General features: G+C 45.6%; 1 protein-coding gene and 1 pseudogene across 2 annotated transcripts in view; one reads left to right on the top strand and one right to left on the bottom strand.

Annotated features, from left to right (window-relative positions):
- Positions 1 to 25,110, top strand: part of LOC136528390 (MADS-box transcription factor 56-like) — a 29,470-nt gene extending 4,360 nt beyond the window's left edge. The window contains exons 3-8 of one of the 2 annotated variants that reach the window (XM_066521357.1): positions 17,592 to 17,670; positions 23,767 to 23,828; positions 23,915 to 24,014; positions 24,139 to 24,180; positions 24,267 to 24,308; positions 24,668 to 25,110. In XM_066521357.1, the coding sequence (XP_066377454.1) occupies positions 17,592 to 17,670; positions 23,767 to 23,828; positions 23,915 to 24,014; positions 24,139 to 24,180; positions 24,267 to 24,308; positions 24,668 to 24,829 (487 nt within the window). In that variant the 3' untranslated portion in view covers positions 24,830 to 25,110. Of the gene's footprint in view, positions 1 to 17,591; positions 17,671 to 23,766; positions 23,829 to 23,914; positions 24,015 to 24,138; positions 24,181 to 24,266; positions 24,309 to 24,664 lie in introns of both variants that reach the window. The other variant, XM_066521350.1, reaches the window with a different exon arrangement.
- LOC136528383 (zinc finger BED domain-containing protein RICESLEEPER 2-like) lies at positions 10,512 to 12,640 on the bottom strand (annotated as a pseudogene).
- Positions 25,111 to 25,810: the final 700 nt, after the last annotated feature.

Raw genomic sequence — 25,810 nt, 5'->3', positions numbered from 1 at the left:
TACGTTTGAGCTATACTGTTACTATTGATCACATTGAAATGGTGCCATTACAATTCTTCACCTCTCTAAACCGTCCCACTTTATATGTATTCGATGATGTTAGGCCCATGTGCAAAAGTGCCCCATGGTCTTCCTATTTCTATCTTTTTATCTTTATTACTTCTTTAGCCCCCTCCTCTATGGCCGCCATGCTTGACCTCATCTCTTTTCCCACCCCAAATGATGGGTTTGTAAGACCTCCTTGCCCTTTTCTAGCATTGACCTCTTGCGTCCGCCGCTGACATTGGCCTCACTGCGCTACTCCTCCGCTAGACCTTGCGTTCCCAAAGGTGGCTGAACTCACAGAGCACGGCGAGCTCATCAGGCACTGCACGACGATGACAAGCACACACCACATGGTGAGCTCAAGCGCTCTGACCCCGCTACCACTAAGCGAGATGCAAGAGAACATTGTAGCGAAGAGCTTGGAGACTGGGGAGGTCTTAGCGACATAGATGTCACCAAGGAGGAGGCAAAGGGAGATGAGGTTGGCCACATGGGCTTGGCCACCATCGGGGATGCTGGGTCGAGCATTCCCTAGCTCCGTGCTTGTTGGTTCCATTCTCCACTACTACAGAAATTTTAATGGAGGCGGGCAAAAATGGTAATGGAGGCGGTTCCAATGCAATCAAAGGTCACAGTAAATCATGATTTAATGGAGGCGGTTGTCCTGCCCGTCTCGGTTAATCCATTAACGGAGGCGAGCGTATTAGGGTGCCCGTCTCCGTTAATCGTTTTAAAAAAATAAAAAAGCCCAGGCGAGCCCAATCGAGCCCACCACCGTCGTGTCCACGCTGTCGCATCTAGCTCGAGGCTCCCCGCCGTGGCCGGATGTGGACCCACCGTCACCGAACTGGGCCTCGTGGTGGCCGGATCTGGCCTTGCCGTCGTCGGATCTGGACCCGCCGTCGCCAGAGAAGGACCGGCCGGCTACAGATCTGCAACGAGGAGAGAGGGATGAGTGAGGGAGATGAAGAGAGGAAGGGGGAGATGGGGAGAATTGATCTACCTCCACTGCGCGTCGCCCGGAGGACGAGGGGGCAGGGGGCCGCGCATTGCGCTGGAGAGGAAGGAAGGGACCGCCCGCCGCACCGAAGGAGAGGGAGGAGGGAGCCGGGGCCATGCCACCGCCCAGATCCGGGCCCGCGAGCCGCTGCCGCTGCCATGCCGGAGGAGAGGGAGGAGGGAGCCAGGGCCGCGTCGTCGCCTAGATCCGGACCCTCACACCGCAGTCGCCGCCCCGTGCCCAGCACGCCGCAGTCGCTGGTGGGGGTTGCCCCCGCGCCACTGAGAGAGGGAGAGAAAGGAGGTGTGAGTGAGGGAGGAGGGGCGGCGCTGGGTCAGCCTCGTGAGGAGGGAGAGGGAGGGGCTCAGTATGAGAAAGAGAGAAGTGAGGAGAAACCCTAAGTCTCCTTGTATTTATAGTCGAAGATGGTTATTGGGCTGGCCTGGGCCAGTTGGGCCTCAACCTTTTTGGAGGCGGGCATTATAGTGTGCCCGCCTCCGGAAATTGTCTTATGGAGGCGAGCATCTTTAGCCAACCGCCTCCGAAAATAGATTATTTTTTGAGGCGGTTGTGCAACGGTGACTGCCTCCGTTAATACATTAACGGAGACGGTTGCTTGAATGATTAACCGGGGCGATCGCGTTAAGGTAACGCCTGCATTAAACATTAACCGACGCGGCAGCTCGAGAGGCTGACCTGGCTAGGGATAATGGAGGCGGGCAAAAAGGGTGCCCGCCTCCATTCAAAAAAGGGCGCCACCACCTAAAAGGAATCCTGTAGTAGTGCTCGCACTCGCTGTGCTACATGTGGAGACATCGAGAGAGATAGGGTGGTAGGGAGTAGATGATAAGTTTGATGAGTGGGGCCCATGCAATAGTGAGTGGGAGAGGGACAAAATAGGGGCATTTTTGTCCATGCGAAAATATGGTAGCCTAGAGTGAGTCAAATCGCATCCCAAACATATGGCAGGTAGATCTCAGTTGGATGTAGAATTATAAAAGCACCGGTCCAATATTGTAAATGGTATAACTCGGAAGAGCGATGACATTTATAATGTCATAGATCTAACTGACCTAAAATTTTAAACAAAATAGTCATCTCTTTTACTCTCAAAGGCCAAAAGCAATCACAATGATTCTATAGATCTAGATTGTAGTGGTCTAGATCTATCAAAAGATATAGGAAAAAAATGTAAAGAATCCAATATAGATAGAACAAGTATGGAAAGAGATAATAATATATAATTCATTCAATACTACAATCCGATTTTTGTGGTGGTAATAAAATTCAAGGAAACCAGATGCAATGTTTTTGGTAGGGGTTACATTCATGCACGTGTTCTATCCAAACTGGATACAAATGCCTTAGCACACCCATAAAAAATCTTCAAAGCACTTTCAATCCCCCCACCGCTCTCTTCACCTGTCATGCTCTATACCTTGCAATCTTAGTCATCGCAACTTAGCTCTGAGTTCATTGGCTTGCTCTTTATGCACGTTCCTATCTTGAAAGCTTTGGCATCACTAACATCATCAACTAAAACAATCAGAATGTGTTGATTCCAATGCGCGTGGCTCAAATATGAAGACTTTTATGGCTGCAACCTAGGGGAGGGAATAGGTACCAACAACCGAGATTATGATGAAATCATGAAAGCATATATACTTTTGATATCTTATGTGTAATTGGTCCATCTATTTCTAGATGCACGTACATGAGAAAGCTCGTGTGAGCAGCACAATACACATCATTTGGCTTTTTTTCTTCACCAGAAGCTGGTTACAAGTGAGAACATACATGGTCACAACATGGCCAATTGCAATGCAGTAGAGTGGCATGGCACATGGGTTGCAGGCATGATATTGGTAGCTTTCGGTAGTTTCTTTGTGACGGCTTGAGGCGGCAACGGATGTTGGCACGATGACAAGGCCGATCAGTGACTGCTTGAGGTAGGTAGTAATGGCTCTAACAAACACAAGCAACCACTACTACAGAATTGGACATCACTGTCGGCCCCATCACTGTCAGATTTTAAGAAATCGATAGTGATAGCCCATCACTATCGATTTTTGGCTAAAATCGGTAGTGATAGGACCAAGCGACACTGATATTCAGGTCTTCTGTTGATTTGAGCCAAGAAACGACAGTGATATTGGGTCATCACTGCTGGTTTTTGCCAGGAACTGACACTGATACTATCACTGTTGGTTCGTGGCTTGAACCGACAGTGATGCTGCAAGAAAACTTCATAAGTTTGTCATATGATGTCCGATGAAGACGAACTTTACATCAAAGTTGTAGTACTCAACGAGATCTACAACTTTGTAGTTCAAACTTTTTTTTATTTGAGAACATTTGGATGTTCAAATATTTTTATTTGAAATCATCTATCTAACGAAAATTACATTTGATTTCTAAAATTTAAAATTTAAATTTTTTAAACGACCTCGAATAGAGAAACGCCCAAAACAAAAGTTGTAGATCTCAAAAAGTTATGCAACTTTGTAGTTGACAACTTTTTCATTTGAAATCATTTACTACTTCAAAATACTATTTGAAATTATTAAAGAACTCTGATTTCTCTTTTTAATCTTTGGCTAAAATTTATAACTTGTCTTTCTCCCTCATACTAATTTGAAATTTGATGATTTTTCCCTAAAAAATTCTAAAATCATGCTCTATCAATTTATTGTGTTCTTACAGCTATTATTTTATTCATCTTTTCATATGACTTTGTTTTATCTATTTGAATTTTGAATTTAAAAAAAATAGTAACTTCAAACGTTATTTTAGAATACTAAATAATTTCAGCTGAAAAAATCATGAACATAGAAGTTGTAGAACTTATCAAGATCTACAACTTTTATTCTAGTCATTTTTTCATCAAATAAAACGGTAGTAACATTGTTCATAAATGTTATATATCCCTCTTATAGTTTCATAAACTATAATAAGAGGGATATGTAACATTTGTGAACAATATTACTCTCTCTATGTCGGATAAATAAATGATCAAAGGAAAAAAATAAAAGTTGTAGATCTTGGAAAGTTATGAAACTCTGTAGTTGACAACTTTTTGAGTTGAAATTATCTTGTCAAGGAAAACTATGTTTAAATTTCTAAATTTTAAAATTCAAATTTTATAAACAACCTCGGATGGAGAAACTACCAAAATAAAAGTTGTAGATCCAAAAAAGTTATAAAACTTTGTAGTTGACAACTTTTTGATTTGATTTCATCTTATCAAGGAAAACTATATTTGAATTTCCAAAAAATTGAAATTGAAATTTTTTAAATGCCCTCGGATGGACAAACAGCAAAAACAAAAGTTGTAGATCTCAAAAAGTTATGAAACTTTGTAGTTGACATCTTTTTGATTTGAAATCATCTTGTCATAGAAAACTATGTTTGAATTTCTAAAATTTAAAATTCAAATTTTATAAACGACCTCGGATGGAAAAACTACCAAAATGAAAGTTGTATATCTCGAAAAGTTATAAAACATTGTAGTTGACAATTTTTTTATTTGAATTCGTTTAGGGTTCCAAATACTAATTTTAAAATCAGATGAACATAAAATGGCTAGGACGAAAATCTCATTTGGACACAAACAACTTGTAGGTGGAGTGGTCAGGGGCTGAAGATGCGAAACAAGAGCGCGAAGCGCGCGTTTTTCGCGTGAAAAATCGCGTGACTTGTGGGGCAGAACTGTCCGAAATAACACGCTTTCGGAGGTGCTCGTCTTACTCTAGACACTAAGCACTTCGAAAGTTAGCTACGGACAGTTTCGTCGAGCACACTCTAAGGGAGAACTCAAAACAATTCACGTTTTACATCCAGAATCTAATAATGAGTACGAGCTTACAATACTTAGTCTATTTCGTACAACAAGAGGTCTGAGAAATTATTCATTGCAATACTAGAGTTTAGACAGCGATAATTAAACTACAGAATGAAAATAAGCATCTAGCAGAAACGATACAAGGATCCATCTGTGCCCACCAGAAGAATCCTCCATACAAGAGTTACTCCTCAAGCTGCACCTGCAACTGGGGTAAAATAAATCCTAAATACACAATGTACTCGCAAGACTTACCCAACTAGCGGGCATAGTTTCCTGACTCCAAGGAGTATGATAGGCAATATGGGTTTGTTGTTTTCTTTTTGTTTGCGAAAAACATTAGTAATAGTTCATCCTTACAGTCAAGTTTTATTAGCAGTCATGATTACTTCATTAGCTAACCATTATAGTAAGCACATGTTCTACTTTCAAGCAGGGTTGAGCCATCAGAACCATTTTATCATCTTTCATCTTCCAGTTCTTACTATGGTGCTAGACCATAGCCAAGTCGTACCATCTCACGGAAACGGCGATTCGTGAACCAATGTATCCCAGCTGGGTATCTCGAAACACACGCCCCGTTTGTACCCCAGGCACAAATAAGACCAACCCATTTGACTCCTGTCACAGGGTATAGGGGTCCATCCAAACTTGGACTCCAAGCCCACACACTTGAGACCCGGTCTCAGTATGGTGCTTAGACTTCCACCTTTCCCAGTCTCCAATCAGTCGGTCCAAAAAGAGCCGGAATCCATGACAAGAGCGTAATGAGTTTTCTCGCTCCCATAAGCAAGTATGTGCTCAGGATAATAAGTCTATGACCTGACTACCATCCACAGTAACGGACGGTCCTTAATCAACACGGATAGGAAAAATAATGTAACCAAGCTAAGCCCCGTTGGTTGCGGGACACAACCTGTTACACCCACCAATACCCATACCATATCCTTGCTCTGTCTCCATTTTTTCTTTCATCATTTTATTATGGGAGTAATTATAATAATCATCTATTGTGAGTAACGGCAGGTTACTCATGCTACCGAAAACCTAAGTATAGCAGCTACTCGAACCGGTACTAGTAGGACTCTTAGGACATGTATATCTATGCATGTGGTTTCCATAAAATTCCTGTAACGTAAATGCACCACACATATATATACGGTGAATTATAAAATAGAGGTTATGCACCGGGGCTTGCCTTGGGCAGGCGCGGTGTCAGTTGAGTCAGTGGCGGCTCCGGGATCTCCTCCTGCACGAGAATCTCCTCGTACTCCTCGACGATCTCCTCGAACTCGTGATCGCCGGTGGTCACAATCTCTGCCAACTCGTTCTCTATATGCATGCGATGATGCAACACTTAACATTTATGCAACAACAACTCTTAATATAAGAATACGTATACTAAGTTACTAAGCTAGCTCTAATGACTAAGGTACTAAGCTAACTATCATTTTTACCAAGCAAAGTGTTGGGTTCAACTAACAAATACCTAGCTTTACAAATGAAGAATATATCTTTATTCCTACTAATGGTTCCATGTATATTGAAACAAAGAACATTTAACTACCCTAATGCTTAGTCTATTCTAAAGCTACACAAATTACAGTGAGCACATAATAATACAATGAAGCTACCGTAAAAATTTCAGGACTAAAGCTATCATCAATTTATCACAAAAATTTCTACAATAATTCTCCTAACAATATTAAACATTTTCAAATGATTTAATAGCTCCTGGTACAACATGTATATATATGAACTAAATATACTAACAGATAGAGCACAATTTTAGGAACCTAACAAAATTTGTTTTACAATTTTTGGACACCTACATGATTTTATATGATTTATCAAAGATCAGCTCAAAAATTAAATTAGAAAACTATTTCTAATTCCTTAAGAAAAAGAAAAATGAAATCTCCTGCGTAGCCCACGCGACAACGGCCCACGCGGAGATGGCCCGCGGCGGGGAAATCCCGTGTGCACTGACGTTTTTGTAAAATAGACATCGCACTTATCCCGAATTACAACTAAGTACTAACACTACTTCTCCCTCTCTCAAAACTCCCCACTTAACCCCCTGGACTTTCCCTAATTCACCAGCGCACACCCCGACGACTCAGTGCACTATGGCGCGGCGAGCGGCGGCATAAAGCGCTTACACTGGCCACCTGGGACCTACGCGGGCCCACGTAATGGGTCGATCACCATCTCTGACCCAAGTGGCTACGCTAAGTAGCGGTGAGGGGTGATGGAACTTGTTGGGAAAGGCTGCAGCGGCGCGCGGCCATCCGTGACGGTAGCACCACTGTTCCGGTGAGCTAGGGCAGCTACAGACCTAATCGGGTATCGCGTGAGCATCAAGAGGCTACCATGGACCAGGCCTAGGTGACAGTTGAGGCGGAAGAAGACGAAGAGAGGCTGGCCACATGCAGTCGAGCCGTGTGACGGCGCACCACGGCAGCATGGTCGCGTCAGCGACGAAGGGTAGGCGGTAGTGGTTCGACTAAGGCGCGCAAGGTGGAGAGGGAGTTAAGGCGATGCTAGTGGTGCAGGTGAATTGGCTCGGAAGGGACGATGGGAGAGCTGCCTAAACCCGCGGCCAGACATGGCCTTATCGGCACGGCGGCGGGGAAACTCCAAAATTGGAGCTCGACCGGGCGCCATTCAAGGCGGGGTGGGGACAGGTAGCTAGACAGCTTGATGTCGGAGCCAACAACGCGACAAATCGACTTGAGGTGATCTCTCCCTAACAAATTTAATGGCGCGGCTCGACGGCGGCAGCAGAGGGAGAAAGAGAGAGATGGGGCGCGGCAGGTGGGTTGGGCTCGTCCTCGCCTTGGTGGGACGCGAGCGGCGCGATTAGGACACCCACGCGCAGGCCCTACGGACAAGGCTTGCGCGCGTTCGACCGGCGTGGCCCGTGTGGCCGCAGTGTCTTAAATGACAAGGCAACAGTGGCTCGGCCACGTGCGCGCAGTAGTGGCATCCTTGAACTCGGCCGGCAGCGATGCAAGGGTTACAGTGGACAGGCGTGGACGCGATGACGATGCGACGGCAAAGGTAGCGTCGCAGCGCGAGGCTGGTCGGCAGTGCGGCGAGGCGATAGCAGCGCAGCGCGGCCATGGCGGCACCAATGGTGGCAACGTGAGGCTGGGCAGCAAGGCATGGGGCCAGCGACTCGCTGCGGACGACCTCAGCCAAGCCCAGGCGGCCCGACCGGCCAAGCGTGGTGGCACGGAATGACCGCGCGGGACGCGGCCATGTGCGCGGCGCGGGGTGGCCGCGCGGTGACCGCGTGCACAGCACCGACCATCCCAAGACGGTGATGCACACGAATTTTAACGCGCCCAAAACGACTAAATGGTTGCCCCATGAGCCAAATCATATTCACTATGCTCAAGATGGCACATGAGACTACCAAATTGAGCTATAACACTACACCACCCCTTAACCTAATCTCTTAAAATAATTTGCTAAACATAGCAATGTCTAACTGTTGATAGACTTGGAAATTTTCTAAGTTTTGAGCCGAATTTGATTTCAATTTGTGATTTCGACGCTAGTAGAAATATTAGCTAGCAATATCATTTTTCAACAGCAAGTATTTCACTGTCATCTACAGAGTTTGTATTTCAAACTTTACTTAAGTATCACATATATGGTCTATAGCATTTTTGTTCAATAAAAGTTAGTTTTAAACCCTACTTGATATACATGAACATATTGAATCAACTTTCGTTTAACATTTTTATTGATCATTTTAAGTTACAAGAAATTTATCTACACATTCTATCACATGCATTAACACATAAACATGATGCTAATGACATGTTTTAGTAAATGATTTAGGGTGTAACATCGAGGGTGTTACAACTTGTGACTTGCGACATGCGACCGTGTGCCTGTCCAATGGGACCTCTCCTAGAATTAATTTTTTATTTTATTTTTTCAGCCTGTTTTTTGGATTTCCTGAAAATCACATCACTGTCGGTTCATAAGAACCAGCAGTGATGTCAATCCCACATCACTGCCGGTATGTCACTGTTGGTTTAAAATCCGGCAGTGAAGGGGATTTATGAACCGGCAGTGATGTCAAGATCTGGGGTAGTGAACATGTTTATGAATTTGATGACATTTTTAGAGAAAAGAAGCAAGTATAGATACACAATACATTGCACAGGATGATCTAGAATTTAAATTTATAAGACGTAAGCAGCATGGTTATGAACCGAACAATTTCTGTTAGTTTGGAGAAGAGTTGACCAAGAAATTGAGCTCATTAAGAGGATTCTAAAGCCTATCTTGATTTGACCTCAATAGAAATACAAGGGATATGACAAGAGAAAAGGGATACAACAATAGCTTTAAGTGAAGGAATTGTTTGACTTGGTTAACAATCAATCAAACTTCATACAGAACTATTTACAAAAGATACTTTGAAGTAAAAAACCTCAAATGTTATAGAAACTACATGATGTTCATGCCCATAGAGGCAGTGGGATGCATATAAAGAGGATAATTACAATGAATCAAACATACATAACTATTTGCAAAAAAAAAGATCAAGTGAAAATGATCCTAAATGTTAGAACTGAAAAAAGCTCGCTAGGCACGTTACTTGTGCGGGCCACCTTGCCAGCTCATAATGCATACATGATTTAGGGCTGAAGGGAGGAGTTCAGATGAGCGCAACAAAGTTCATAATACCAATTAGCAAAACACAGTTTATGTCATTTTCCATCTATACAACATCATGAATATCCAGTGGTATATATAATAGAAGAAATTTCTTTGCTAATGGATGCATCCAAATGTTGTTCTATACATGGTAAATCTTTTTTAGACGTATGCATGGTAAATCTGAGTATATCATAAATGCAGATACTTGATTTTCTTGAAAACAAAATCACATTGACATCATAATTAATTACCAAAAGTAAGATACATGCAATGGCACGTGTACAAGTTTCTATCTAATAATTATACTTGCATCTGGTCTCTGCAAGTTGTCACATTGAAATGATTTATTCTTCTTCAGCAAACACTGAATGTAATTTTGCCACTGAGTATCAAAATCGTGTCGTCCCACGTAAAGCTGGATATCGAGCTGGCTCGGCTCGGTCTGGCTCGGTAGGATAACGAGCTGGCTCAGTTCGGCTCGTTATACCTAACGAGCTAAAAAACTAGCTCGGCCCGGCTCGGGAAAAAGCTCGAGCTAGCTCGTTTGGCTCGTGAGCCAGGGACAAACAACAACAACAACAACAAAGCCTTTAAGTCCCAAACAAGTTGGGGTAGGCTAAAATGAAGACTACCATACATTTCAATGAGTCATACATGATACCATATATTTCAATGAGTCATACATGATACACCACATATTTATCCATCATACATGCTAGCAGCAAGCATCATATGCATACACATGCAATAGAGTACAAATTAGGTCCATTGTCCATGTCTCCATCACATATTCATCCATGCAAATTGCAAAGTACGACATCAGCTAGATAGGAAGGGCGCATAAACATAAGTACATAACATAAGTTAACATAGCAGAATGACACATTGTTGAAGTTCCATCATTCTGTATTTCCATGCAAACACACAAAAGGCATAGTCAGTTAAGACTTCTCCATGGCAAAATGTCCCTCGTTCAGTCCTTCCCCCTTTCCTATAGGTCAATAACAGTACAACAAACAACACTGTGTTAACAAGATGATAAGCAACAAGAAAAAAAAAAGAATGCACAAACTGAGCACATGTACCCCACTAGACACTAATTGCTGGACACCATGCATTTTGGGAATTCAATAGACTCGACATCATCCTCATCATCTCCAACCTAAAAATAGAAAAAATATTAGCATGTCACAAGACAAACAAAGTTGAACAGAGAGAACAAGGTATATACTTATATATATGAATCCATACCACGAGAGGATGATTGTTGTCATCATAAGTGCCCCTTATCCAGCTAGATGCACACACTAATGCCTGAACTGTGGCTGGCTTTAAAGAGCTTCTGTAGTCATCAAGAACTCAACCTGCATTACTGAAGGTGCACTCTGATGATACACTGCTCACTGGAACAACCAAGAACCTCTTTGCCAAGCTAGACACAACTGGAAATCTATGACAGTTCACATTCCAATATCTGAGTAAGTTGAAATGCTTGTTATCTATGGGCTCATTTGGTTCATCTAGATAAATTAGCAGCTCAGATTTTGAACTTTCTGTAACACTAGATTGCAAAAATGACTGGAAATCACTTGCAATAGAAGCCATTGAGCTGGTTGTATCAAGTGAAGCTAAGGTTGATTGCCTGTTCGTGCCATTGTCACCCATCTTTTGTCGATTTAATATCTCATACTTGTTATAGAGCCTTTCCAACTCTTGGTTGATGTCATTAATCTCAATTTCACACCTAACTGGGTCAAAAATCTGTGCAAAACACCATTTAATGTACCTCATCTTGAACCTAGGGTCAAGAATTGTAGCAATAACCATAACATTGTTCTTCTCCTCCCAATATTTATCAAATTTCTCCAACATAGCAGTAGCCATACTCATCAAATATGTATCTCTAGATTGCTGCGCTCCTATCAATGCTCTCTTAACTTTCACTATGTAAGGATAGAAACAATTGGCAGTTGGATAGAGTGACCCAGAAAATGCAGTAGTGGCCTCTGCCATTGTTCCTAATATTGGCCTAATTTTTCCAAACAATACCCAATCTGAATCTAAAGGTTTCCAAACATAGCTGGTGTCTACGTCTTTGTAATAACCAAATGCATCCTTATAGGCAATGCACGCATCTAGCATTTTATAAGTTGAATTCCACCTTGTTTTAACATCCAAAGCTAAACCTCTTCCTACTTTGACAGAATAATTGTTGCATACTTCCACAAACTTATACATGTGAGATGGAGACCTCTTAAAGTATTTCACTGTGTTCCTCAAGCAAGTTATCAAATTATCTATTGGTTGGAGGCCATCATTAACAACCAAATTGACTATGTGAGCAGCACAACAAATATGAAAGTAATTAGGATCAAATACTGAATTCTTTCTAGCAAGAAGCTTTGCCTTCAAATTTGTAACAGCCGTATCATTGTTTGTAGCATTATCAAGAGTTATTGTTGTGACCTTGTCTTCTATTTTCCATTCTACCATACACTCAAAAACAGCCTGAGCTATGACAATACCAGTGTGGGGTGGATCCACCTCGATAAAGTTCAAGACACGGCATTGCAAAACCCAATTCTCATCTATATAATGTGCCACCAAACACATGTACTGAAGGTTTTGATTAGACGTCCATAAATCAGTGGTTAAACTTATTGATTCTGCCTCTTTCAGACTCCTCTTGAGTTGTTTTTTTTTTCAGATTCATAAACCCTTATGCATTCATTTTTTATATACTTCCTACCAATAAATTCATAGTTACCATTCATCCATTTCATCAAGATATTAAACCATTTATGCTCTACCATCCTAAATGAATACTCATGAGCAATTATCATCTTGGCAATCAATTCTCTAGTGTGCTCATGATCATATTCAGTAGGATTAACAACAAGAGAATTGCCATCATCTGGACCAAAGTTTAGTGTACCTTGAGCTTTAGCCTTTGCCAACTTGTTCTGATATTGTGTGCAATTACCCAGGTGCCAGTTCAGAGTTGTTGTAGCATCACCTGGATGGTACACATAACTCCTATAGCAGAACTTACACTTTGCCTTTGTCTCCATGACACCCCTCTCCTTCTTGGATGGGACATTGACAACCTTAAAATGTTTCCAGCAATTAGCCCTTTTGCCTCTTGCTATCTTGCACTTGGGAGACAATGTAACACCAGCTTTTTTCCCTCCTGTCTTTGCCTTCTTAGCCTTTGATGTGCCATCATCAACCTCATCACCCCTCTGGCTTCCACTTCCACCATCAACTGTAGGTAGGCTTTCAGACATATCATCCCTATGGTCGAAGCTGTTATCATCGTCCTCCTCATCTTCTAAAACTCTCCAATGGCTGCACAAAGAAACATACATGTATTAATGTATAGCTAAATCATTACTATTGCATTAAAAATAAAGTATGACATTCTTCATTTTTGGAGATAAATTCATTATCTGGATAGCAATAATTAAATAATCTAGATATCAATGATTCCTATAACTATGGACCAATCAATGAATCAAGCAAATTCAACTTTCAAGTCTGTACTGTACGAACTAGTATTTGGAAACTAGATAACATACCACCACGTCCATGGACAGAGTGGGATTTGATGAAGACCGAGTGCTAGTTCGTCGTCCACAAAGCTTACTCCTTGACTCCAAACTTAGAGGACACGGCGATGCACTATTCTCGCCCTCCATGGCCGCGGCTGAGGGCCTGGAGCACAGCAGTCAGCAGGTCAGTAGCAGTTCGGCAATCGGCAAAGGAAGATCTAGAGGAAAAAGGAGAGAGGAGTGACCGAGTGAGGACCAGAACCAGACCTGCTCGCAGACGGAGAGGCGCTGGTCGCGGCCGCCTGACTTGCGGTTGCGGCGTCGGGCGTCTCGCTCGCCCCGTCGTCGCCGCGGTCGCGTGCTGGCCCTGCTGCAGTCGCGAGCTTGCGGCGGCCAAGCGGCTGTGCATGAGCGGTGAGCCCCTGAGGAGGCTTAGGGTTTTGTTCTGTCATGTGCGCATGGGCCATGGGCTGTGGACTGTGGCAATGCGGCCTGCAGACTTCCTTTCTTGGAAACACAGCTCGTTGAGCTCGCGAGTAGCTTGCGAGCTAGCTCGGCTCGGCTCGTTATACTAACGAGCTAAAACCTAGGCTCGGCTTGGCTCATTATCCTAACGAGCCGAGTCAAGCCGAGCCGAGCGAGCTAACGAGCTTCGAGTTTTCCGTCCAGCTTTAGTCCCATGTTAGGGTACTAATCATACTGAAGCAATAATTTCTGCTGGAAATGTACCTGCCATGATAATTGAGATGTCTCAGGTCTTACTACTGCCTACATTATTAATGTACACAAAGTTGGCCCACAAATTATTTGTACTTAGGGAAAATCTTGGCTACAATCATCAAATAAACATGGGCTCTTTGGAAACTGCCGCTGAATTTTATTTTGTTCATTTCAATATCACTAAAATTCAGAATCATTAATTCTTTTGCTATTGCCTATCAAGTTGCTTATTCCAAAAAAAATTGACCCCATTCTAGTGTTCTAACTCAATACCCCGTCTTTATCTAGCTACAACTGTTATTTCTCTCTTTTTGTTCTCTCAGCACATAGCTACAGGGAAAGGAATTTTGGAGGTTTTGTTGTCTGATATTGGCGGCTAAAGACGATGCAAAGTGGAGCATAGTTTCCCTTCAGGTCACAATGTACAACTAGAAATATGAGGTCATCTTTCTCGTTTAAACTACTCAGGTTTCTAATACAATAGTTCAGATTAGAATCAGCAGAAAGGAAGGTTGGTTGGAAGTAAAATTTGTAAGTAAAATAAGCAAAAAAGGGAAACCAAAATATGATTGGAATATAAAGAAAAGGGGTGAACACAGTGGTAAAGCTCCCACACAAGCTGGGGTCCAGGTTTGCAATCTCTAGGTGAGCTTACACTTATTTTGTAAGGAAGCTCATTCAAATTGAGGATTTTAAAACTAATTAAATGCAAATCAACTATGAGTAAACAATATTTCAAAATAAATTGAAGTAGTTGTGATATTTTTAGATAAATAATAAATTGAAGACTTTGTGAAACACACAATAGCAAACTCAAGGACCGCTGTCAAATGGGGATGAAAATTTGATTGATAATTCCCAATTGTCCAACTGCCCAAAGGTTTTGTTAAACAAATATGAGATGCAATAGTGAATATCCAATAGCATATATGTCTGATCTGAGTTCGAGAAAAACAAATGCGATAAGGTATTGAGTAGTACCCATATTCAAAGTATACGTATCCAAGATTTTTTTTCTGAAAATGTAGAGCAACATGTCGAGTCGCGGTCTTCTTGCATTGCACAGGCGAGGGTAAAGCTTTCCACTGACACCCTTCCTCAGACCCCGCACAGAGCGGGAGCTCTCTGCACTGGGTACGCAGAGAGCAACATGTCTTTGTATTAAGAAGATGACTCAACCAAGCTTAAGCCTGCTATTGTTCCCCATTCAGCACAAAGGCAAGGAGGTGAGAAATTCCTTTAGCCTCGGCCAAACTCCAGTCCATTAGTTCCTCTTTAGTGAGCGATGATGCACTAGCTAAATTTGGAGATGCCATATCAAAGACACCAATTGTAAGATTCTCCAAATTGCCAAAGCTCTCAGGATTATAATAGAGTTGAGTCCTCTTCGGGTCTGATTTGATTCTGCCCTCAATCACCAATTGTCAAAACAGTCATCATTAGTCCGTGGGGTTAGAGCCTGCAAGCCGAGCCTTCGTAGCAAAATAAACCAAAATTCCCGTGAGAAGGGGCAAGCACAAAGCAAGTGGTTTATCAATTCCTCTTGATCACAGAGTAGATGAGTAGATTGGCACATATGAGTAAACAGATAATACAAAATGTTCTTATTTTCATGTTTTAGCAGTCACTCTTCCGGATCACCCCGTTATCGTCTAATGTATTGCACCTGTAAGTCCTGTATACAAATTGAATATGTTTAGTCCATCCAACCAACTTAAAGCTTTCGGCACTCCGTGTTTGAAACTCCGACTAACCATGGCAAAAATTATCCTATGAGTTTTCATATCCAATTTAGACTATTAGAATATTGTAGGACATCATCTGGGGTATTTACTAGTGTGCAGTACGTTAACTAGGGGTAGACTTGCAAGAATGAAGAAAAAAAATGTGTATTAGAGTTATCATGGATATATAATTGGTGCACTTGGGAGAACGGTAGATTGACTTAGTTATATCACGGATCAAAAGGATTGCCGCATTTGTTCCTTTAAAATGAACTTCACTATTTAAGGGGAAATGAAGATAATTGTTTTATTTTTTACCTTAGCATATATGGACAAAGGTGAAGGTTAGTTAGGACCAACATGGGCCATTGCCCTCATTTCATTTTGTGACTCCTTGAAACGAATACTTAATATAAGTATAATGCCTAAACTTGAAAATGCCAACCACGTCCTTGTGCAATAGAGTCACCCTAAATGTTGTCCTATCTAACAGTGATTGCTCTCTTCATTAGTTATAAACTGTAAACAGCCTCTTTGAATTTTTTATTGAGTTGTCTGTTCTAACTATTGATTGAATTGTAGTGCACATTATAGAAATCTCTATAGATTTTATTTAATGATTTCTCTTTTGTGGGTCATACAAATATGGAGATAGATCCTTAGTCAATGGAGTGGCTTATGGGATTTATAAGCACAATTACATTTATATACAAGATGGTTTTCCGATTCTTGAATCACCACGAATTAAGGCCAATGTTGCTTCCTTCCCTACGGAAAGACTTACATCACCAACCTTCTTTTAAAGATGCAGATCAATAATACCAAAAACTACAGATCATAAAGTTTTTGCATTTTTCTTGTGAATTCTCTTTTGGTTGGATCGCTGTTGCATTTACACATTTCTTCCTAATTAACATCCAATGTTACACTGTGATTGCAATAGTTCCACTGAAGTGATGAGAACATGAGACTAGATGATAGGATTGGTATCCTAACAGTATTGGTTTAGGAGGATGCATGTGGACTATACATTTTTTTTCAAGGTCATGTGGACTATACATGAAGCAACGGTTATCCCTTGATTAGAATAGCAACCTTTTGATACTCTTCATCTCACATCTAGCCCCTGGAAAACTGGTTAAAGAAGTTTTACTTCCTCTCAAAATCACCAAGGTTATCTTTGCTTATTCTTGAATATAAGGATTCTTTGATCAGCTTTATGAGCCATCATACCCTTTACTATTGTATGTTTCTAATCACCTGTGGCGTTACCAATTTGGATTCATTAGAAATATTTTCCAGTCAATAATCTTTCTAACAAGAGCTCCTTATTACTGATCCTACTCTAACTCCAACTAGGAAACTCAGCCATATCTCGATCATGCATCAGCTGCATCTTTTTAGCACAATGCTATTATCATCTCCAGACTGTAGTACTGCATATCAGCTGCGTTTGGGACTTTGGGTAGATGTGCAACAAAACAAATGGTCATTCTTTTGTGTACAGCATTAATTGTATTCTTGTTTTTTCATCTGAAATGACCCAATATTATTTTAATTTCAGTTTATGACCAGCTTCAAAAAATAAATTTGATGTGAATTTTGAGAACCTATTCAAAGCATGCACAATTTCTTCTTAAACTTCAACCAAATTGCTACCACACTATTTTCTCCTTGTCAGCTTAGCTCCAGTATGCGCAGATACAATAATATTTGCTTCATTTTCGCATGTAAGTACATAGTTTTAGTAGAGTTGAGCCAAGGCTCATATTCTCACGTATTTTGGTTTTTGTTCTTTTTTAAGTTTCCTTGTATCTACTATGTCAATTAAGTACCTTTTTTTTCTAATTCTGGCCAGAAAGGTGGCCCTGTTCGTTTCACTAAAATTTGGCTTATGCTGATGCTTATGTTGGTTTAAGCGAACAGGGCCTAGTTGATGAATAATGTCAGTGCGATCAACTAATGTTATGCTTAACTTTTTTTTTAAGAAATATTATTATTTTCTTACTGTTTGCTTCATTCTGCAGCCTCCAGAAAACAATTGACCGCTACAAGACGTACACAAGGGAAAATGTCAATAACAAGACTGTTCAACAAGATATACAGGTGAAGTTCTCACAGTATAGTATGTATGACCTACCTTGTTTTGATCTGTTATGGTGGGAAAGGTATACCACCGTCGAAACAAGACGAGTGGCTAAGGTAGTTGAGTGGGGGGCTTGCACCAGAGGTGCGGCAACCAGGGCCAGGCGTGGGAGCCAGGCTGGGCTCTAGCCGGTTCAGTAGGAGATTAGTTAGGAGGAGAGCTATTTTAGTTGGAGTTTGTTAAGTCAAGTTTGTTAGCCCTTAGATTTAGGAGAGGTTTGTTATTGAGTTGGTATAAGTGTCAAACAATCCAGAGGAATAAAGGAAAGCCTGAGATTGAGTTTATCTCACCCTGGGCTCTCGGGCATTACTGTTCACGGTCTCTTGTTGTCGCCGAGCTTCCAGCCAGGTGCCGAGCACGGCGCCGTCAGTTCGTCGCCGGGGTTTCAAGCCCAGGCCTCTCATCGCCCACTCCTACTCCCTCAGGTCCCTAAGCTCCAACAACCTGGTATCAGCCATGTCTGGTCCTGGGTCGTCCGCCGCCGCCATCGCTCCAACCACCGCCGCTGCCACCGCCGCCTCCACCACCTCCGCATTCCCTGTGTTCACCACCTCCGTGCCAATTGTTGCCACCACCGTGTCGCTGCTCAGTCCACACCATCCGAGACCCCAGCATCTCCCACCGAGGCATTCAACGCCTTGACGACGGCCATCTACGCGATGCAACGCCAGATGGGGGACATCTCCTTGCGTCTCGCTGTGGTGGAGCGACAGCCCTCATCTTCGGGGCAACCGTTCTTCCAGTACGGGCTGTCGGGCTACGGCGGCATTCCGGCGCTGCCTGCGTCGAGCCCGGCCAGCTTGGAGTTCCCGTTCTCCGCACCACCAGGGCCGACCACGGGAGTCACCATCGCCGGTGCCCTGTCTCTGCCACCGCAGCCGCCATCTACGGGTGTTCCCATCACACAGATTCCTTTTCCACACTCGCCGTCGCCCGTGCCTTCCCTGTCGTCCATCATGCAAGGAGCAGGGGTCGCTGCGCCGCCACCTTCGGCCGCGATGCACACGCTGCCGCCACTGCCTCATCTACCGCCGGAGCCGGAGGGCCCTGCTGTTCCCCGTTACCATAAGCTGTCTTTCCCCACCTACGAAGGCAAGGAGGATCCGCTCGGCTGGCTGCTCAAGTGTGAGCAGTTTTTCCATGGCCAGCAGACTCGTCACGCGGATTGGGTCTGGCTCGCGTCCTACCACCTCACCGGCACAGCCCAGATGTGGTACACAATTCTGGAACGCGACGCCGGCCGGCCTGAATGGGAAGAGTTCAAGAGACTGTGCCATCAACGCTTCGGACCCCCGCTCAGTACCAATCACTTGGCGGACCTGGCACGCCTACCATTCACATCATCGGTTGATGCGTACCTGGATGCATTTCAGACGCGTATGGCGCACGTCGGTCGCCTCTCGCCGTACCAGCAAGCTCAACTGTTCACCGAGGGCCTTTCGGACCACATCCGCGTCGACGTCGAGCTACACGACCCGCAAGATCTCCAGTGGGCCATGCGGCTGGCACGCGCGTACGAGCGACGGAATACGCCTACACCGCTCGCCCTGCCAGCGCCGTCGGCCCGCCCGCCTCGCCGTAATGCGGGGACTGCACCAGCACTTACCGCGTCGGCGGGTTCCCAGGGGGGTTCAACGTCAGCTTCATCCGCGCTAGCAGTCACTACAAGGCCATTCAAGTGGCTGTCACCTGAGGAGATGGCTGAACGCCGTAAATAGGGGCTCTGTTACAACTGCGATGAGTAGTACGTCTGCGGCCACAAGTGCGCCCGACTCTTTTATCTGGAGGCATCAGACTACATTGTCGAGGAACCAGATGATGCCGATGAGGAGCCGGCGGCACCTGCAGCAGCGAACCAGCCGCCCTTCAACCCCGATGCCCCCATGATCTCGCTCAACGCCATCACTGGCATTCGGACTGAGGACACCATGCAGCTCTACATCCAGATTGGCAATGATCAGTTTGTTGCGCTCTTGGATTCGAGGTCCACGCATAATTTTGTGCGCGGCGACGTCACCCGACGCGTTGGCCTTCAGTTCCATTCCTGCCCGGGCACTGGGGTCATCGTCGCCAACGGTGACCGCGTGACCTATCGTGGCCTTCCGAAGGACGTCGCCATTCGCATTGCCGACGAACACTTCTCCATCGACTGCTACTCGATCCCGATTGACGGCTACGACATGGTCCTCGGCGTCAGTTTTCTAAGGAAGTTGGGGCCCATCCTCTAGGACTTCGATGATTTGTGTATGGCATTCTCACGCGATGGCCGCCGTGTGTTCTAGCACGGCATCGGCTTGACACGACATGATGTACAATCAACTCAGCGCCTCCATGCACTTCGCCAAGATGGGTCGGCTCTGATGGAGCGCTTACTGCAGTCTTTCGAGGACCTCTTCGCTGAGCCCTAGGGCTTGCCACCGGTCTGCTCATGTGATCACCGCATACACCTGCAACCCAACACGGCACCGGTAGTAGTCCGCCCCTACAGATACCCATAGCTCCAGAAAGAAGAGCTCGAGTCATAGTGTGCGGCTATGCTGTCCCAGGGCATAATCCGGCCAAGTACGTCACCTTTTTCAGCGCCGGTGCTGCTGGTCAAGAAGCCGGACTCCTCCTGGCGCTTTTGTGTGGATTATCGTGCCCTCAACGACTGCATAGTTAAGGACAAATTCCCCATTCCAGTGGTAGAGGAGCTCCTGAATACACTCAAAGGCGCCAAATTTTTCACCAAATTGGATCTCCGTTCGGGCTACCATCAAGTCCGGATGCATGCTGATGACATTGAGAAGACGGCCTTCTGCACACATCATGTGCACTTCGAGTTTTTGGTCATGCCGTTCGGCCTGACCAACGCGCCGGCGACATTCCAGAGCCTCATGAACACGGTCCTTCGGCCGTACCTTCGTAAGTTCGTATTGGTTTTCTTCGATGACATTCTAATCTACAGCCCTTCGTGGACGTCGCACCTCCAGCATGTCAAGGCTGTTCTCACAGAGTTGCGGGAACAGCAGTTGCGCATCAAGCACAGCAAGTGTTCGTTCGCCGCGGCCTCCGTCGCGTACCTGGGCCACATCATTTCTGCTGGTGGGGTGGCCATGGACCAATCCAAGGTGGAGGCAGTGATGTCGTGGCCTCAGTCGCGCTCAGCGCGGGGTCTCCGTGGCTTCCTCGGCTTGGCGGGCTACTACCGCCGCTTCATCAAGGATTTTGGCGCCATCGCTGCGCCTCTCACGCAGCTCCTGCGCAAGGACGCTTTTCTGTGGTCTGAGGCGGCAGCAGAGGCGTTCACGGCGTTGAAACAAGCGCTGGCTGCGGCTCCGGTTCTCCAATTGCCAGACTTCGAGTTACCCTTCACAGTGGATTGCGATGTGTTTGGATCGGGTTTCGGCGCTATGCTGCATCAGGGCACGGGCGCTATAGCATTCTTCAGCAGGCCGTTCTCGCAAAGGCACATGAAGCTCGCTACATATGAGTGGGAACTCATTGGATTGGTACAAGCTGTTCGGCACTGGAGGCCATATCTTTGGGGGCGTCGCTTCGTCGTGCGCACATATCACTATGCGCTCAAGTTCCTCCTGGACCAGCGCCTCTCCACCCTGCCTCAACACCAGTGGGTTTCCAAGCTGTTCGGCTATGACTTCGCCGCCGAATTTCGGCCGGGGTGCCTGAACGTGGTGGCCGACGCGTTGTCCCGACGTGACGAGGCTGCTGATCATCTTCACGCCCTGTCCGGACCATCCTTCGACCTCTTCGACAACCTCCGCTGCGAGCTCGAGGAGGACACAGCCCTGCGCGCGCTGCAGGACTCGATAGTCGCGGACCACGGCGCCCCTTGGCGCGTTGTGGACGGCCTCATCCTCCCGGCACCCGCGTCTTTGTGTCGGTGCAGTTGGCACTGCTGCCCACAGTGCTGGAGCTTGCCCACTCGGTTGGGCATGAGGGCGTTCAGAAGACCCTCCACTACCTACGTGCCCAGTTCTACGTCGAGGGCGATCGTGCATAGGTGCGCGACTTCGTGCACGCCTGCGCCGTCTGCCAGAAGAACAAGGTGGACTCCCTTCGGCGGGCGGGGCTGCTGCAGCCCCTGGAGGTGCCATCACAAGTGTGGTCCGATATCTCGCTCAACTTCATCGAAGGACTGCCGCGTGTTAATGGCAAGAGCATCATCTTAACGGTGGTCGATTGCTTCTCCAAGCATGTGCACTTCATCGCGCTCAGTCATCCGTACACCGCGGCTTCGGTCGCCAAGGCATTCTTCGAGGCCATCGTTCGCCTGCATGGGTTCCCCAACTCCATTGTCAGCGACAGGGACCCCGTGTTCACGGGCAATGTGTGGCGGGATCTATTCAAGTTGGCAGGGGTCAAGCTCCGCCTCAGTACGGCGTTCCACCCGCAAACTGATGGCCAGTCCGAAGCAGTCAACAAGACCATTGCCATGTATTTGCGCTGCATCACCGGCGACTGTCCCCGAGCTTGGTTGGAATGGCTACCCTGGGCAGAGTACTGCTACAACACGTCCTACCACACTGCCTTGCGAACGTCGCCATTTCAGGTTGTTTATGGCCGGCCTCCGCCTGCCTTAATTCCCTATACTGCAGGCACAACACGCACCGACACCGTCGACGTGCTTCTCCAGGATCGAGACACCTTCCTGGCTGAGGTGCGCGAACGCCTTCTCCAAGCCCAAGAGTATGCCAAGCGCTACTACGACGACCACCATCGGTCCTTGGAGTTTGCGGTGGGTGATTGGGTGTGGCTCCGCATCCTTCATCGACCGGCGCAGTCGCTGCTGCCGGGGCCACGGGGCAAGCTCAGCCCGCGGTTCGCCGGCCCGTTCCAGGTGACCGAGCGCATTGGCGACGTCGCATACCGGTTGTTGCTGCCCGAAGGAGCGCGCATCCACAACGTCTTTCATGTCGGCGTCCTCAAGCCATTCCGGGGGCCTCCTCCAGCAACGCCCCCGGCCCTTCCTCCACTATGCCACGGCCGTCGCCTCCAGTAGCCAACACGTGCTCTGCGTGCCCAGCTTCGGCGGAGCGCTTGGCATGTTTTGATCCAATGGGCGGCATTGCCTGAAGGTGAAGCCACCTAGGAGCCGCTGGACGAGTTCCGTGCTGAGTTCCCCGCTTTCCAGCTCGAGGACGAGCTGTTCGTCGAGGGGGGAGTGATGTTATGGTGGGAAAGGTATACCACCATCGAAACAAGACGAGTGGCTAAGGTAGTTGAGTGGGGGGCTTGCACCAGAGGTGCGGCAACCAGGGCCAGGCGTGGGAGCCAGGCTGGGCTCCAGCCGGTTTAGTAGGAGATTAGTTAGGAGGAGAGCTATTTTAGTTGGAGTTTGTTAAGTCAAGTTTGTTAGCCCTTAGATTTAGGAGAGGTTTGTTATTGAGTTGGTATAAGTGTCAAACAATCAAGAGGAATAAAGGAAAGCCTGAGATTGAGTTTATCTCACCTTGGGCTCTCGGGCGTTACTGTTCACGGTCTCTTGTTGTCGCCGAGCTTCCAGCCAGGCGCCAAGCACGGCGCCGCCAGTTCGTCGCCGGGGTTTCAAGCCCAGGCCTCTCATCTCCCACTCCTACTCCCTCAGGTCCCTAAGCTCCAACATGATCATGACAGACATGAGTTACAAGGCTGATGAGATGTTTTTATTAGATACTTAATTTGCTCATTATTTCAGATTCTATTACTTTTCATGTGGCTGATGTATCTACTAAACACATCTTTTGACTATTGCATCTTCACTTAATACAACAAACCCGAAAGTGAATTTACATGACTGTTTTTATATATATAAACCGCAACGAAGACGCTGACACGCTTAATTGAAAAGTAAGGAATGAGGTCAATTTTTTGACCTGAATACCTCAAGGCTCCAAGGCATTAAAGTAATGTTATACAGCATCACTTCAAAACATGGGTAGATAATCTTCTTGTGGTTAGGCCAGTGTTGTCAATATAAAATGGAACTTGCAGTAAACATTTGGGGGCTTACTCTCATGACAGAATGTATCTGATGGCGCACTTATCTTTTACCATTCAATCATCTGAAAGTGCAGCGAGTCGAAGCAGATGTCGTAAGCTTGGCAAATAGACTCGAAGCCCTTGAAAAGACCAAACGGTGAGCAATCATGTATTTTAGTAAAGATTAATGACATTCCTCTGAGCAAAAAGGCCAGCAATTCATTGTCTTTACATGAATTGCAGAAAGTTTTTGGGTGAAAATTTAGAAGAATGCTCCATTGAAGAACTGCACAATTTGGAGGTTAAACTGGCAAAGAGTCTTCACGTCATCAGAGGAAAGAAGGTTAGTTAATGCTAGACCTGCCACATAAACGACATAAACCCTAGCCTCTGAAATTACTACACATAGACGATAAGAAAGATACTGTTCGCCCAAGTTGATATGCATCCAACTTTTGTTTTGACAGACACAACTGCTGGAGCAGCAGATAGCCAAGCTGAAGGAGAAGGTAACATAATGCATGGGCCCAGAGTATCCTGAAACTCTAGTAACCAATTCCTGACCCCTGTTGTTTCTTACTTCTACCACTTCCAGGAGAGGACCCTGCTGAAAGACAACAAAGAATTGCGAGATAAGGTAAATGAAACGAACCACCTGGTATCAACACGACACTGCAAATTGCAGAGAACGGAAGTCAAAATCCCCCTCAATCCACTCTGATCTCCATGGTTTAGGCCTTGTTTGAATACGCATGTATTCATCTCAATCCACATATGTTGGAGGGATGAAACGCAAGGACTGAAAAACTGTGGGGTAGTCCACCCTGAGCAGTCGAGTTTTTCTTTTCAATTGGAAACTGAAAATTAAATTCTTAACATCATATGCGCAAGAAAGACAATCTCACGGCCATCATGTATGTATGTACATAATCTAAACAGGTCATGTGTTGTTTGCCTTTTGTAAAAGTTAACCTACTGTTCTTATCGCTGCAGCAGCGCAATCTCCAGCCTACACCGGAGGCGCCACCAGTCCTGAACCGCTGTGTCCCTCCTTGGCCGCGTACCCTGAAGGCACCCAGCAATGACGACATGGACGTGGAGACGGAGCTGTACATAGGATTAACCGGCAGGGAGCGCTCCAACCGGGACTCTGGTTGAGCCACGGATTTTCAGCTCGGCTAAAAGGAATAAGCTCTCTGAAAGCATCAAAGGGCACAGGCCAATGGTTTTACTTGCAACTTAAATACAAAGTTGTGCTTGAAAAATAAAAAATCTGTAGTATGTGGATGAAAGAAACGGCTGGGTAGCTAGCTGCAAACCTGCAAGCCTTTTGTGGGGCCCACTGTTCGCCTAAATGACCGTTTAGCCTGTTTAAACACTGTGTAAACACTGCATGGTGGTACACCGTTTTCATTTAACCATCCGTTTAGCCTGTTTAATCATCCGTTTAGCTCGTTTCATAGATTGTTTAGCCTGAATAATGACGAGATGGTAGGTGATCGACTGTTTATCGTTTTAGAAAAACATTGCTGGGGCCTGAAAATGAAAATTCATATAGTGATACACCCACCCAACAAGCTTGTGCTCTCTTGGCCGGTTGCCTCATTTGGCGGTCTACAAATGCGCCTGGATGTCCATTGATGCGCTGCTTTTATACGCAACTGCTGAAGTCTCTAGAGTGTTCAGCTAGGGGCAGCACATGTCATGTAGCGCAAAGGGTTGCGTCTGGACACTGGCATTGCTGGGAATGGGATATGCGAGTCCAGTTCCGCTGGAGCGAGGCAGCGAGCAGATTCGGCCGCCTGCCACTGCGGCCTTTTTGGGCCGAGATCTGGTGTGGGCCAAGCTGGGCTTGAGAAGAAGCACAGTCAGTTTCCGATCTGTCTGGTCATGAAAGAGCGGCCTTAGTTTAGCTAGGCTTAGCCCAGGCTGAGGCGCTTCTGAGCCCCACACAACACTTCGAATTTATTAGAAAAATAGTAATGCTGTTAACCGAGCGTCCGACTGGCCGGACAGGACGAACCTGCCTGCCTCGCGTGCTCCACCCATGTCTCGTGTCTCGCGCCGCACACTGCGCTCAACTCACATCGCTCGTGCCTCGTGCCGTGTGTAGCTTACGCCTTGCGTTGCACGCTACTC

Source organism: Miscanthus floridulus, chromosome 2 (genome assembly GCF_019320115.1).
Source record: "Miscanthus floridulus cultivar M001 chromosome 2, ASM1932011v1, whole genome shotgun sequence".
NCBI lineage: Eukaryota > Viridiplantae > Streptophyta > Magnoliopsida > Poales > Poaceae > Miscanthus > Miscanthus floridulus.
This window is presented reverse-complemented; position numbering and strand designations above follow the sequence as displayed.